Source organism: Podarcis bocagei, assembly GCF_964188305.1.
Source record: "Podarcis bocagei genome assembly, chromosome: 10".
Taxonomy (NCBI): Eukaryota; Metazoa; Chordata; class Lepidosauria; order Squamata; family Lacertidae; genus Podarcis; species Podarcis bocagei.
Window position 1 is genome coordinate 59,711,667 of NC_138135.1, and position 14,158 is coordinate 59,725,824.

A 14,158-nucleotide genomic window follows, 5' to 3' on the forward strand; every position below is an offset into this window, starting at 1 on the left:
CTAATTTCATGTTGGCTCAGGTTGCCTTGGAAGGAGAGAAAGACAGGTAAGTTAAAAACTTGCTGGAAAGGCAAATAAAGCATTTTGAGAATGAACCTGCTGGTGGTGATTGGAGTGACTGTTCAGGGACATGGCAAGTCCAGGATCTCATGGGAAAGTGCTTTCTCTGAGGGAAGTTCCTGAGAGAGTGGAGCAGCTAGAGTGGTGGATTAGGAACTGGGAGACTTGAGTTCAAATCCTCACTAAGCCATGAAACTCTCTTTCTCTCAGCCTAACCAACCTCACAGGGTTGCTGTGAGGATCAAATGAGGAAGCAGACTAGAACATCAACTCCACTAAGCCTTTCCAGCAGAACCTGCAAGATTACGAAAAGATACGGGAAATGGAGCTCAAAAGGTTAACTACGGAACAGGCCAGGCAAAATGATCCCTGATGCATAACACGGCTCTCTGATGATAATAAACAAGGTTTTGGGATTTTATTTTATTTTTGCTAAGCATCTTCTTGGAACAGCTACTTAGCACGTAGCTCAGACAACACAAAGCGTTGACTTTATATAAACAAAAGTATAGAAACTACTCACTTTGAAGTGACCATCACAGTGAAAGGAAGTTACTATCAAGTACTCTTCTATTTTCAGAGGCGATGTCACGCTCAGGTATCTCACAAGTAAACCCTAAACGCTACATCACAATGACAGCAGCAATATACTTGTATACATTATGCCTGAAGGACATCTAAGTGAGTATCCCTTGCTTGGCTGGGAAGAAAATTTATGTTGTGTTCCGTCTGCAACTCTTTGTGCTAAGACTCTTTCAGGTTGCGGTGACGGAGTTGTCAGAAGAGGTCCTATTCTGTGTCGCCACAATGAGGCTTACCTGCAGGTAGGAGAACACTTCTTTTCTTCCATCTCTTCTTTCCTACAGGCTTCCCACAGTTCACTGTACCTGAGGGGGAAATCACCTGCATTTGGACTGTGCTGCTTTAGGTAAGTTCACATTCCACCACTCAGTGGTTTTTTTTTTCAAGACAATATTTTTTGTATTGGTCTCTCCTTTTTCTCATTTTCTTTTCTGCTGGTCTCTTCACAGGTCTGTCCAAGGGGTCCCAACCCTCAAATGAAGCCAGGGCTTCCAGCAGAGTCCCAGAAGTCATGGTGGTAAGAAAAGCCATTTTTTATAAATAAATAAATAAAAACTCATTTTCTGTAGGATTGGTGGAAGGTGGCTGGGGACAAACTAGTGACTCTAGATCGCACACCAAAAAAGGGGGAACTGCAAGACACAAAGTCACCCTCAGATACACAAATGAAAGGGTGAACAATCTTCCTTCTTTCCACACTAAATCTGAATCTCATCTCTCTGTTGTGCCCCTGTAGATCAATGGCTCATCCAGCTTCAAACAAAAATGGCGGTCAAAATGGTATTGTATGACTGAAGGACATTTAGGTGAGTATGCCTTGCTTGGCTAGAGAGAAAATCTCTATTGTGTTCCGTCTGCAACTCTTTGTGCTAAGACTCTTTCAGGTTGCGGTGACGGAGTTGTCAGAAGAGGTCCTACTCTGTGTCGCCACAATGAAGCTCACCTGCAGGTAGGAGAAGACTTCTTCTTTTCTTCCAGCTCTTCTTTCCCAGAGTTCACTGAACCTGAGGTGAAAGTCACCTGAATTTGTACTGTGCTTCTTTAGGTAAGTTCGCATCCCACCACTCACTAGTCTTTTTTCAAGACAATATTTTTTGTATTGGTCTCTCCTTTTTCTCATTTTCTTTTCTGCTGGTCTTTTCACAGGTCTCTCCAAAGAGCTCTTCTGAACATCTTATGGGTTGTTGTTTTTCCTGAGAGAACATTCGCAGAATGTTCTCTCAGGTTTTGCTTTTTACCTTGTTGCACTGCTCAAAAAAAAAAGCAAAAGACACTGGTGGTCAGCGCTCCTGGTTCCCAGGACGGGGTTCAAGTCCCTGTGGTGTCCATGCTCACTTCCAATGCAACAATCATGCCCCTCTTATTTTTCCCTATATCCCTCACTTCCCAATGTATTAGCATGGGAGAGTTTTTGGATAGTGATTTCAGTGAATAAGCTTGGTTCTGAACTCCACCAAGGCATCTAAGGACCAATTCAAGCAACCTTTGCACTGTGCCTGCTGCTCTAACGATGCTTCCCTGATTCATCACTGGCTAGATCATGTGGGTGCTTCCTATCCTAGCATCCCAGGTATGTATGCATGCATGTATGTATGCATTTATTTCTATACCGCTTTATATTTTTAAGAAAAACCTCAAAGCGGTTTACAGAATATTAAAACATCAGTAAAACAATCTGAAAAAAGTCAAATATAGAGTATATTCTGGATTTTAAAAATGAGATGCTGACACAAATGCAAAAGCAGAAAGAAAAAATTGTAGCAGAATTGGGGAAGAACACAAAAATGGTCACAGAAACGTCTGGCAAATTAAAAGCTTTGTACATTTCTGTGAAAAACAAAGAAATTCGAGGGGAACAAGAGATAATAAGGGGGGGGATATGAGAGGTTTAGCTGGCAGACAGGGTCAATTTGAGGATTGTCTCGCGGTCTTAGAGATGAGACAAAAATCTAATGTTCTGCGAAGAAGAGACCTTCCAGAGGTGGAGGGGGGACAAGTTCTTAAAACATACATAGCCAAGACAATTGTGGATTGGTTGGGAGAGGAATTGGAGTATGTTGAAGGTGTCAGTATCTCAGCTCGCAGTCAGAGGTAACTGGCCTCCCCCGGGCAAACTGACTGAGATACTTGTTGACCTTTCCGTCTGCGTCTCCCGGCAGGCAAGGTCGTAAATCGGCGATTCTCCTCGTCAGTCGTGAGAACACACCCTCTGCTTCTCCCTCCCTGCATTCCCCCCAGGGAGGGGAAAAGAGACAGACAGGAGTCTATTTACATGTCTTTTATTCCTGTCATTTCAGCAGTACATAGAAACGTGTCTGCACTCTCCAGACTCCAGCAGAAGAGTCACAACTCCACCCCTGTACTTCCAGTACGGGTTAGATGACACTCTGAGCTAACATCCGGTGCTCAGTACAGAGAATAGACTCCCCCTTTTTCCCAACTGTACAGGTCCACACATCAACATCCTGTTTTGCTTTCCAGCCACCTGCCGCTGGCTTTTGCATTGCTGCTTTTATCCAACAGAAGGATCTATTGACAGTTGCTACAGGGTCTGGTCTAAATCAGCTAAGGCTAAGAAACAGCCTGGAGAATATTTGGTAACTTTTAACTCTAAGAAATTGAAGGACGCTATAACTGAAGGAATTGAAAGAATTGCAGGCAGAGGGAGAAGGCAGTCAATAAGTGGGGGGGGGGGTTTAAACGCAGGACTAGATGAGTACAATCAGGAGTCCTGTCCCCAACCCTCAGGTATGACGACTGAAAACAGCCCTGATGGCAGACAGACAACCATTTGCCAGCCAACCAGTGGAGTTCAAATTACAGCAGCAGCTCGGAGAGAAGGAACGAACATGGAAGCTCCGTGTCTGGGAATGAGGAAGGGGAGGGGCTGACCCCCCCTTAGCCCCCGCTCTCGTCGAATAGGCGGCCTTCAGGACAGATCACGTCACAAGAGGAGGATGGGCTCCTTTTGGTTTTGCAGGACGCAGCCTCCTCAGTAGGAACATCTTCACTGATGGACTGACAGCAGCATTCACTGCTCCATGAACTCTGTTGCGTTTTTTTGCAATAAATCTTTCTAATTAACCACGCTCATTTGTTTCCAAGACTCCCTGACGAATAAAATTGAACATATAATTTTCAAACAAAATTTAGATGTAATTTGTCTTCAAGAAACACATATAGCGAGCAAACATAATGGGCAGGTTCCAATCTACCTTCATTAGATATTTCTGGGTGCCAGGCAAAAACATTCCTCTCCAGGCCTTTGGCTCATGAAATAATCTATGACCTTTTAAGCTGGGGAGGTTAGTGCTACTCTGGTATGCATTTTTGTGTTTTTATATTGTAAACCGCACTGTGATCTTCGAATAAAGGGCAGTAGAGGAGGAGGAGGAGGAGGAGGAGGAGGAGGAGGAGGAGGAGGAGGAGGAGGAGGAGGAGGAGGAGGAGAATGCTCTGGTGTGGATTCACTCTCAGTTTAGACAATTAGACAATGGTTGTCAGGGTTGGGAAGTGTGTGAGCAGACATTGGGATGGGTCCAGAAGACTTGCAATGAATAGTGTTGCCCTCATGCCAAACACCAATGGAGGAAATGGGAAGATTATTTTCAATTATTCCTCCTTCCCCATGTAGCCCCTGCCCTTGTGACAGGGCCGTCTTTACCTGGGGATGCTAGGGGTGCGTTGCACCCGGATGCTGAATTCTGTGGGGCGCCCGCCTCTGAAGCCACCTAAGCTGTTAACCACGACCTACGGGTGATTGCGTTTGATGGGTCATTTCCGTTCCCTATTGTGGAATAGCTGCATAATCAACATATCTGGCGGCGGCCCCTAGTGGTGTCTTTCATTTTAGCATGATTGCAAAAATGGAAAGACGGGGGCATCGCAGCCATTTTTTACTTTTTCATGTTAGCGGTTTTTGCTGTCCCCCTCCTTAAAAGCTCAAAAACTCTGAGCTGCCCCTCTTAAAAAAACTCAAGAACTTTGACCTGCTCCCCCCCCAAAAAAAATTGGGGTGCTGGGCGAATTTTTTAACCCCGGAGCCACATATGCTAAAGACGGCCCTAACCAGGGTACAGGAACCCGAATTGGCTGCTGCTCTCCAAGATCTCAGGCAGAGAGAGAGAGATCTTTCCCATCACACAAAATCCAATCCCTTTTTAATGAGAAACTAGAGACGGAAGGAACAGAGTCTGTGATCTGCTGTGTTCAAAGGATGTACGAGCTATAATCCTAGACCAAAAAGTGAAGAGATGCACTTGGAGACGTGACTGGGAGGAAGGCTAATCCCGTCCTCTTCCCCAAGTAGGTACAGTAACTCCATCCATTCTGGGTCCAGCTGGCTCCTTTCTGAACAGTGCAACTTATGCAAACCACCCTGTTCTTTAAGACTGATAGTCGTGCCTTGCTTGCATGGGCCATTGGGTGGTTGGCAACATGTGAGAATGCTTTTTCTGCATTGCCATCCCAAGTGTAGAACTCCTTGAGGCAAGAGGTTAGGGTTTCTGTTTCAATCTCAAGACAGTGCCCTGTCATTATTTGCCCCTTCAGCTCCACCTACTCCAACCCTGGTGGTTTCGTGCCTTATAAAGTACAGGTATAGGGCGCTGTGGTCTAAACCACTGAGCCTCTTGGGCTCACCAGTCAGAAGGTCAGCAATTCGAATCCATACAGTGAGGTGAGCTCCCATTGCTCTGTCCCATCTCCTGCCAACCTAGGAATTCGAAAGCATGCCAGTGCAAGTAGATAAATAGGTACCGCTGCGGCAGAAAGGTAAACGGCGTTTCCGTGCGATCTGGCACTCATCACAGTGTCCCATTGCACCAGAAATGGTTTAGCCATGTGGGCCACGTGACCCGGAAAGGTGTCTGTGGACAAACGCCGGCTCCCTCACCCTGAAAGCAAGATGAGCGCCGCAATCCCATAGTTGCCTTTGATTGGACTTAACCATCCAGGGGTCCTTTACCTTTACCTTATAGGGCAGTAAACATATAAAATAAAATAGTAGGACCATCCCTCTACAGTACACCGTACTTTAAAGACACCTGTGGGTTTAAATAATTCTATATATATATATATATATATATATATATATATATATATATATTTAAATTAATTTAGCTTCAGGGTGCATTCAAATTAATGTGTGCTTGATTACTTCAATCCTCGAGAAGTCTCAGAATGAAAAACAAAGGGAAAGATTGAAAAGACTTAATATTTTACACCATGTTTCTTTATCCTGCATTTCATCTGGTTTTACGAAAGCTTTTTCTGTCGAGCTGTTCTGGGGTGTTGCTGCTGCTTCTTATTAGGGTGATGAATCAACTATTGAGTCGCACCTGCACATCTCTGCAATGCCATGGTAAACGGCTTATTTAGCAATTAGTCAAGAACTGCAGTGTACTTAGGAAAAGATCATTTATTTTTGCTTATCAGTTGGGCCAGAAAGAGCCGGTTCTCAGGCTCCCGAGAGTGAAATATTGTAGGTTAAGAGCTCTAGAACTGTCTAGGCTTGATTTAATGGAGTTTGATTGCTCTACACATAGTACATGTGTTTACTTCCAGATTGTGTTAAAGAGCAGTAACTGATTCTGCTTCTCCACTGGCATTTTAAATAAACAAACAAAGAAAGAAAGGATTAGGACCAAGTTTTAAATCATTTTGTTATTTCAACACACTGCATTTTTTTTTAAAAAAAAATGGTGATTAAACAGAACATTCATCTGAGATTTAAAAAGAACAAAACGATAATGGGTTAAACGTTTTAAGACACTCAAGTGATTTAAGAGCTTGTTTTAGAAGTCTGGGGTGGCAAGAACAAATAATTCAGATTCTTTCCCATTCCCAGGCATCTGTCTGTTTAGGACAACTTACAGTGGAATGTTCCCTGGTACACAGCCTTATCTCAAGTGTAATGTCCAGATTGTGGACTGCACTAAGGCTGCAACTCGATACACATTTACCTGGGAGTAAGTGCCACTGAACTCAATGGAGCTTACTTCCAGGTAAATGGGGAATTATGGTGCAATTTATGCATTGCTCAGAAGTAAGCCCCACCAAATTCAACAGGACTTACTTTGGAGCAGAGCAGTACAGAACTGTGTTGAAACTGCGGCACTGTTTTCTAATAAAGCTGGTTCAGTCCCACTCATGAAGTTAAGATTGAACCAGTTTCAGAGCTTTGTAAATAAGAGCCTAAATTCTACCATTCAAGCAAAGCTAGGCATTCCTCAGGCTCTTAATCTATATTCTACTGGCAAAGACTTCATTTCTTTCCACAAGCTTTGTCTCACGCAGAACTGTATCTAAACACAGAATGCTCCAAAGCTGACTGAAAATTTGAACAAGACTTGGTCCCAGAGCAGAGAAGAAAGTTCTCCATTTCTACCAGCTTCTGAGACTATGGGTGACCAAAATACCTTCAGCAACCCTCTTCTCTCTTTTTTTCCAAAGCCATTAAAAAAATAAATACATTTATTCAAAAGTTACAATACAGCTTTGCCCACTGCCATAATATCACAGAATGATCACTCCAATCTTCAATCCCAATCACTGTGGGATTGTCTAAAAAATGTAGTATGAACACCGACAACTGGGAAACACTGGCCTGCGAGCGCTCCAATTGGAGAACAGCTGTTACCAAAGGTGTCATGGGCTTTGAAGACGCTCAAACTCAGGCTGAAAGGGAGAAACGTGCTAAGAGGAAGGCACCCTTGACAAACCCTCACTGTGATCAACTCCCGCCTGAAAACCTATGTCCCCACTGTGGAAGGACATGTGGATCCAGAATTGGCCTCCATAGTCACTTACGGACTCACTGTTAAGACCGTGTTCATGGAAGACAAACTTACTTGGCTACAAGTGATCGCCAAAGAAGAAAGAGTGGCAATGGGATATGAAGATACGTTCTCCTTGCATCAATGCCGAAATGGCACAGGAAAACAGAAGACTCTTACCCACACAAGCAGCAGAAGGTTCCTTTTCACTGTTCCGCAATAGCCCAACATTCCAACAATGATAAGGAAACAGCAGACAGCAATCATGACTGGGTGGACAACTGGAAAGTAAGTGGAAAGAACAGCTTCCTCTACCCTGAAAGCAAATGAAAACAAGAACAGGATCATGCTAACAGAACTGAACCGTGGCTCGTTTTAGAAAATGGTAGTCTTCTGATCAAGGAATGCAGAAACCATTAGTCTTACCCACTTAATTTTATTTTGATTTTTAATGTGATTCGAATTGTATTTTAAACTAATGGTTTGATTTTGTGTTTTAAATGTATTAGATATTTGGTGTTAGCCACCCTGAGCCCAGTCTTGGCTGGGGAGGGTGGGGTATAAATAAAATTATTATTATTATTATTATTATTATTATTATTATTATTATTATTATTATTATCATCATCACATCTACTACTACTACCAGGAGTGTCCTATTGAGAGGCAGTTGTGCCCTTTGAATCTAGATGGAAATGGCCTAACAGCTTTTAGAAGCTATGAATTATTCAATTTCTTAGTTTTGAAATAACTCGTTTTGCTGCATACTTTAAAGTACATATTCCTTAACACACGGACAATGAATGAATGAACTGAGGCTGCCCTAGACTATATTGAGATCTCACGAGAGGCAAAGTAATAAACACCCATGGAATCAGTGCTCAAGGGACAACCCCATTTTTCTGAAACCTGAATAAATTACTGTCCCTGTTTTGCCCTTCATGGAAGATTTGAGGGTGCTTAAAAAAAAAAAAAAGCTCTGTGCCTTTTGCTTCTGAAACTGCTTTCCCTCAGTGGCTTCTCCCTTCTGAGGAAGAAAGAGAGGTTTCTCTTTTTGGGGAAGATCAATCCCTCAACAACTAACCGTGATAGAGAAGTGAAACCTCCATGCTGGGGGCAGTATATCTCTGAATACATAGACTGTGAGTTTACAGCCAGAGGACTGCCGCCTTCAAGCTGCACAAAGGCATTTGTTTGAGAACTCTTGGAATTAGAACTGTATTATTATTATTATTATTATTATTATTATTATTATTATTATGCGCGTTTCTTTTTGTGATACCTGAAGGTATTTCCATGATGATATATACTGTTGCATTTGGTGTCCTATCTCGATGCATTTTGGTGTTTTGTATATGGTTTGTTTTTGTGGTTTAAAACGCTTTGCCCATTTATGCGCATTGCTTAGAGATACACAAGTGAGGAATTCAACGTGGTCCTATGTCAATCATTCCATCAGTGCAATCTGTTCAGCCTGCCAGATGGAACAATCCCCCCTCTTCTCCCCTCATTTGCTGTTCCAAAGCCAATTTGGGGGGGCACAGAGGGGAAAGAAGAGGGCAAAATTGAATCCTGTTCTCATTATGCTACTTAAAATGTGGAATTAGCATCAAAAGTATTGTTTAGTTTTGAATATGGAATCTGTATTGCTTTCCTTATATCAATTACTTTCTATTGGGATGTGCAAGTAAGGCATTTGCGTTGTAATTCTTACACTGATTCCTTTTTTGCTAGGCTATGAGTCTTCCGTTGAAAGAGAATACAAATAAATAAAATGCAAACAAGTGAAGAGGAGCTTTCAGCAATTTGGAATAGGGTTGAGTGGAGAGACTCAAGCAATGATTGTTGGTGCAAGAATAGGGATGTTACATTTTTCGACTTTCGGGTTCTGGAGGATGTTGCCGGACTACAATCCCCATCATCCACGTTCTTTGGCCAGGCTGGCTGAGGCTGATGGGAGTTGGAGTCCAACAACAACTGGAGGGCAAGAGACTCCTCATTCAGGGACTAGACCAGTGTTTCCCAAACTTAGGCTTCCAGCTGTTTTTGGACTACAATTCCCACCATCCCTGCCAAGTAGGACCAGTGGTCAGGGATGATGGGAACTGTAGTCCCAAAACAGCTGGAGATCCAAGCTTGGGAAATACTGGGCTAGACTCTTCAGAGAAAGAGACCAAGAGGGGTGAGCAAGTGGGGAGGATGCCACCACACCCCACAAACTCAACCGGAACAGAAAGGAAACCTACGGTGAGAAAATGGCTGAAAAGGCCACAAAACGACTATTCCAGCTGAACGAACCCCTAACCCTCTCTAACCTTTGTACTATTCTTACAGAATGAAAAGTGAGAAGGGTGTGGGAGCATGGACTCCTGTTTAAAGAGGAATCCCCACCCCTTCCCAGAATTCTTGCATCCACCACGCCAAGAATTATTGGAAGCAGAACAGGGAATAGTGGGAAATCCTCACACAGTCACTGAATGTGATCCTGCTGCCATGCTGAAGGGGGAAGGGAAGTGATGCACACGAAGCTTGCCAAAACCAGGCAGGCTGTCACAAATAACCCCCTCAGACCCATCTCAGTGTGGCATTCATGAGTGCAGTTGCTAGCAAAGACCAGAAATTTAAATCCTGGCGATCAGTGTTTGCAACGGGAGCAATACAGTGGTACCTCGGGTTACATACGCTTCAGGTTACATATGCTTCAGGTAACAGACTCCGCTAAGCCAGAAATATTACCTCGGGTTAAGAACTTTGCTTCAGGATGAGAACAGAAATCGTGCAGCGGCGGCGCAGCGGCAGTAGGTTGAGAACAGTTTCAGGTTAAGAACGGACCTCCAGAACGAATTAAGTTCTTAACCCGAGGTACCACTGTACCATTGTTAAAAATTGCCAAGAATGCAGGGAGACACCCAGGTTTGTCTTGTGCTGAGATGCAGCCATAAATAACGTTGTGGGTTGGAGGAGAGTGGGTTGGAGGTCACCCAAATCCCCAGGCACCATCAGGCATTCCACAGGTAGTGGCGCCCTCCCTGTGGAACGCCCTCCCACCAGATGTCAAAGAGAACAACAACTACCAGACTTTTAGAAGACATCTGAAGGCAGCCCTCTTTAGGGAAGCTTTTAATGTTTGATGTATAATAGTATTTTAATATTCTTTTGGAAGCCGCCCAGAGTGGCTGGGGAAACCCAGCCAGATGGGCAGGGTATAAATAATAAATTATTATTATTATTATTATTATTATTATTATTATTATTATTATTATTATTATTATTATTATTATTATTATTATTATCAACCCCTCCTGCCCTGTAACACCTTGTTTGCAGGGCAGCAAGTACACTTTGATTCTGTGGAGCTGGAGGCAAGAAAAAGCGTGCCTTCCTAGCTACTGAAAGCTTGGCTATGCCGTCCCAAGAAAAAATTGTGGAACCTTGTAGCTGTTTGTGCCTTTGCTCGTGTGAACATGTATCGAGAACTATGGGAACCAGAACCAGGAAGCCACCAGGACTGAAGGGAATCTTCCACAGAATGACCATTGAACCCGCTGAGGCAGGAAGAGCTATGAAAAGCTTCCCGTTTACACTGAGTCTTCCTGACTCCGGTGTGCCCTTTGACTCCCGATTCCTGGCTTGGTCCCTGGGCTCTGACTCCATGGCACAACTCCTGGCTCCCCCTCCAACTACTGCCCACTGTGGCTCAAACCTGACAATATTCTCTCACATTGAACACCGAACCACTTTGACAGTCATAGCTTCCCCCAAAGAATCCTGGGAGCAATAATCTGTTAGGAGTGGGAGTGGTCAGGAGATTCCTATTCCCTTCAAATAACGACATTTCCCATTAGGAATCAAAGAAATCAGCCCTGAGTGCTCACTGGAAGGACAGATCGTGAAGCTGAGGCTCCAATACTTTGGCCACCTCATGAGAAGAGAAGACTCCCTGGAAAAGACCCTGGTGTTGGGAAAGATGGAGGGCACAAGGAGAAGGGGACGACAGAGGACGAGATGGTTGGACAGTGTTCTTGAAGCTACCAGCATGAGTGTGACCAAACTGTGGGAGGCAGTGGAAGACAGGAGTGCCTGGCGTGCTCTGGTCCATGGGGTCACGAAGAGTCGGACAGGACTAAACGACTAAACAACAACAAGCCTCTTCCCAGGGAATTCTAGGAATTTTAGCTCTGGGAAGGGAATAGGTTTCTCCTAGCAACTCTTAGCACCCTCTACAAACTACAGTTCTCAGGATTCTTTGGGGGGGGAGCCGCGATTGTTAAGGTGTTACACAGTCAAACCTCGGTTGCCGGACATAATCCATTCCAGAAGCCCATTCAGCTTCCAAAACATTCGACAACCGAGGCGTGGCTTCCGATTGGGTGCAAGAGCTTCCTGCACTCAAGCAGAAGCCGCGTTGGACGTCCGGCTTCCGAAAAATGTCGGAAACCAGAACATTTACTTCCGGGTTTTCGGCAATTGGGAGCTGAAACGTTCCAAAATGGAGCCCTTCGGAAACCAAGGTTTGACTGCAATGGTGCATTAAATGTATGGTGCAAACGTGACCTTAAACAGGATTATTCCAGCAGTGGGTTTTTAAAAACAGCATCTCAGATAAATTATGCAAAATACCAAAGCCCTTTTCAGAAACTTTGTGGGACCTCACCCTTTCCCACAACCAACCCAAGAATTCGCACTTTCCTCCTTGGCAGTCTAGCTACATGCGGACAACCATGAGAAGCCTACCTTGTTTCTGCAGTTAAAGTGAGAACATTGTTCAAGTAGTCCCTCATCCAGGCAGAAACGGCTAACACAGTGATGGACATCAACTGAAATAAAACAGGGATTTTATTTAGCAAACGCAATTTAGAGCAGACTCAATTATTAAAACAGCATTACAGGCAGTGTGCACCGTTGCACAGAACATTCCCCCCCCCCACTTAGTGCTGTGAGCAGATGCGTTGCTAAAGTATTACTTCTCTAAACATGGCAATCTGCTCCTTTCCAATTTACTAATACTTTGGAAGAGCGAGTTTCTCAACGGAGCCGTTTCCGAACTGGCTGCTCTCCCCAAAACTGCGCACCTCGGGGACCCGGTAAGCTTTGAGGTTTTATTTTCTGCTTGTTGTAAGATTAATAACTCCAGCAGAGATTTCATAAGTGAAATCCACAAGGTACCATGATCCGTTTTCCTTCAGACTACTGGCTTTGAGAGACCACTATGTGTATAATTATCGGATTACTCAGGGGAGGGGAGAAATCCTCACTCAAGCTGGCATGTATGGGGAAAGCCACTTGTGTGATTGAAGCTGAATGAATAATATGCAGCTCATCAGAGACCTGAACTAGGTTAAGATGATGGAGTGTAATAGGATCAATTCCAGCTGTTGAAAAGGTTTTGCCAACTTCTGAACACTCACAGTTTGGTTATCAAACGTGGGCAATCAGGAAAAGCGAAACTAACTTAAGATTTCATATTTTAAGCTATACGTGATTTAAAAAATCATAGCATTTCAGAATTTGAAGGGGCCGTGGATGTCACCAAATCCCACCCCTTGCTGAGCATAGCAATCTTGTGGTTAAAAGGACAAAGTACTCAACTTGATAGAAAGAAAATATATAAACATGCACATGCACAATACTGAAATACAGTGTTCGAAACTCCCATTGTTCTAGGCGCGTTTTGCGCCAGGGAATTTCACTAGCGCAAGCAGTTTCTGAGCTCTGGGCGCAGTACCTGTTAGAATTTCTGCTCCATGATTGCAGTCATGGAATTGTTGTCTTTCACATGACGTGGTATGTTTTGACTCCACAGAGTGGGAAGTGACGGAGACAGGATGTTTGTGTTACTGTGTTCCGTGAAGTGGGACTATTATCCTTTGTTCTTTTTCTCTTTGCTGTCTGATGCTAGAGAGAGAGGAAGCCATGTTGCAGTGCTTCGTGTGTGTTTATATGTAAATAAAGTAGATTAGCCAAAGTGCTGAGGTCTGTCATGCAAGTTGCGCAAACTCTGCGGATCCCTAAGTGTGCCAGTGTCTGTTGGCATCGGTCGCCATGATGTTCGGGCTGAAGAAAGCTTATGAAGCTCCCGAACGATCGACCAGGAGGGAGAGAACATGCCAGTCAGGCATGTGTCTCTGGCAGAGTCCTACTCGAGTGTAGGCCAAACTCCTGACAGTGCCATGCCTGAAATTTCAGATTAAAACTGCAGAGTGGAAGGAAAGGAGGATCTTTTTCTGCCTCCCCACTTCCAGCTACTCTCCGAAGACTGGAGAAGAGACCCTCTGAAGAATATTAAGGGGGTGGGCAGGGGAAGGACTAGACCATGTGAAAAATGAACATACTATTTTAGCTGGAGTTCATTCATTTTCAGCTTCGTATTCTTGTTACAAAAAGGCGCACCTACACATTCCGTTTTTGTGCCCGTAAGCTCAGTTTAAGGTGCCATTTAGCTCCTAGCTTTCATATCTTCAGTTTCTAACACTGCTGAAGTAGTAACTAAGGATGAGGCCATGGCATTTTAAATTTTGAGCCACAAAAAAAGGACTATATGAACACACCCATTCTGGAAGAGGATCAAATTGAGCTTTCATAATCTCCATTTAGGGAGGTTTGGAGGAAAGTGATTACCTCATCATCTGCTATTATTATTGGTCATTAAATTTATATACAGCCCTTCACCCGATGATCACAGGGCAGTTTACAAAATTAACCTCCTTCAGAACTGGAACACGGATATAGCATCAAAAGAG

The 14,158-nt window shown here is 43.9% G+C and overlaps 1 protein-coding gene and 1 long non-coding RNA gene across 4 annotated transcripts in view; one reads left to right on the forward strand and one right to left on the reverse strand.

The window, feature by feature from the left end:
* Positions 1 to 14,158, reverse strand: part of TSPAN12 (tetraspanin 12) — an 88,700-nt gene that overhangs the window by 45,767 nt on the left and 28,775 nt on the right. For all 3 annotated transcript variants that reach the window (XM_081211803.1, XM_081211802.1, XM_081211804.1), the window contains exons 3-4: positions 12,153 to 12,235; positions 7,599 to 7,734 (exon numbers count right to left, since the gene is read on the reverse strand). In XM_081211803.1, the coding sequence (XP_081067929.1) occupies positions 7,599 to 7,734; positions 12,153 to 12,235 (219 nt within the window). The remainder of the gene's footprint in view (positions 1 to 7,598; positions 7,735 to 12,152; positions 12,236 to 14,158) is intronic.
* On the forward strand, positions 1,634 to 3,731 carry LOC308596628. The gene is made up of 2 exons (XR_014012582.1): positions 1,634 to 2,212; positions 3,391 to 3,731. It is a non-coding gene; the product is annotated as an uncharacterized lncRNA (long non-coding RNA).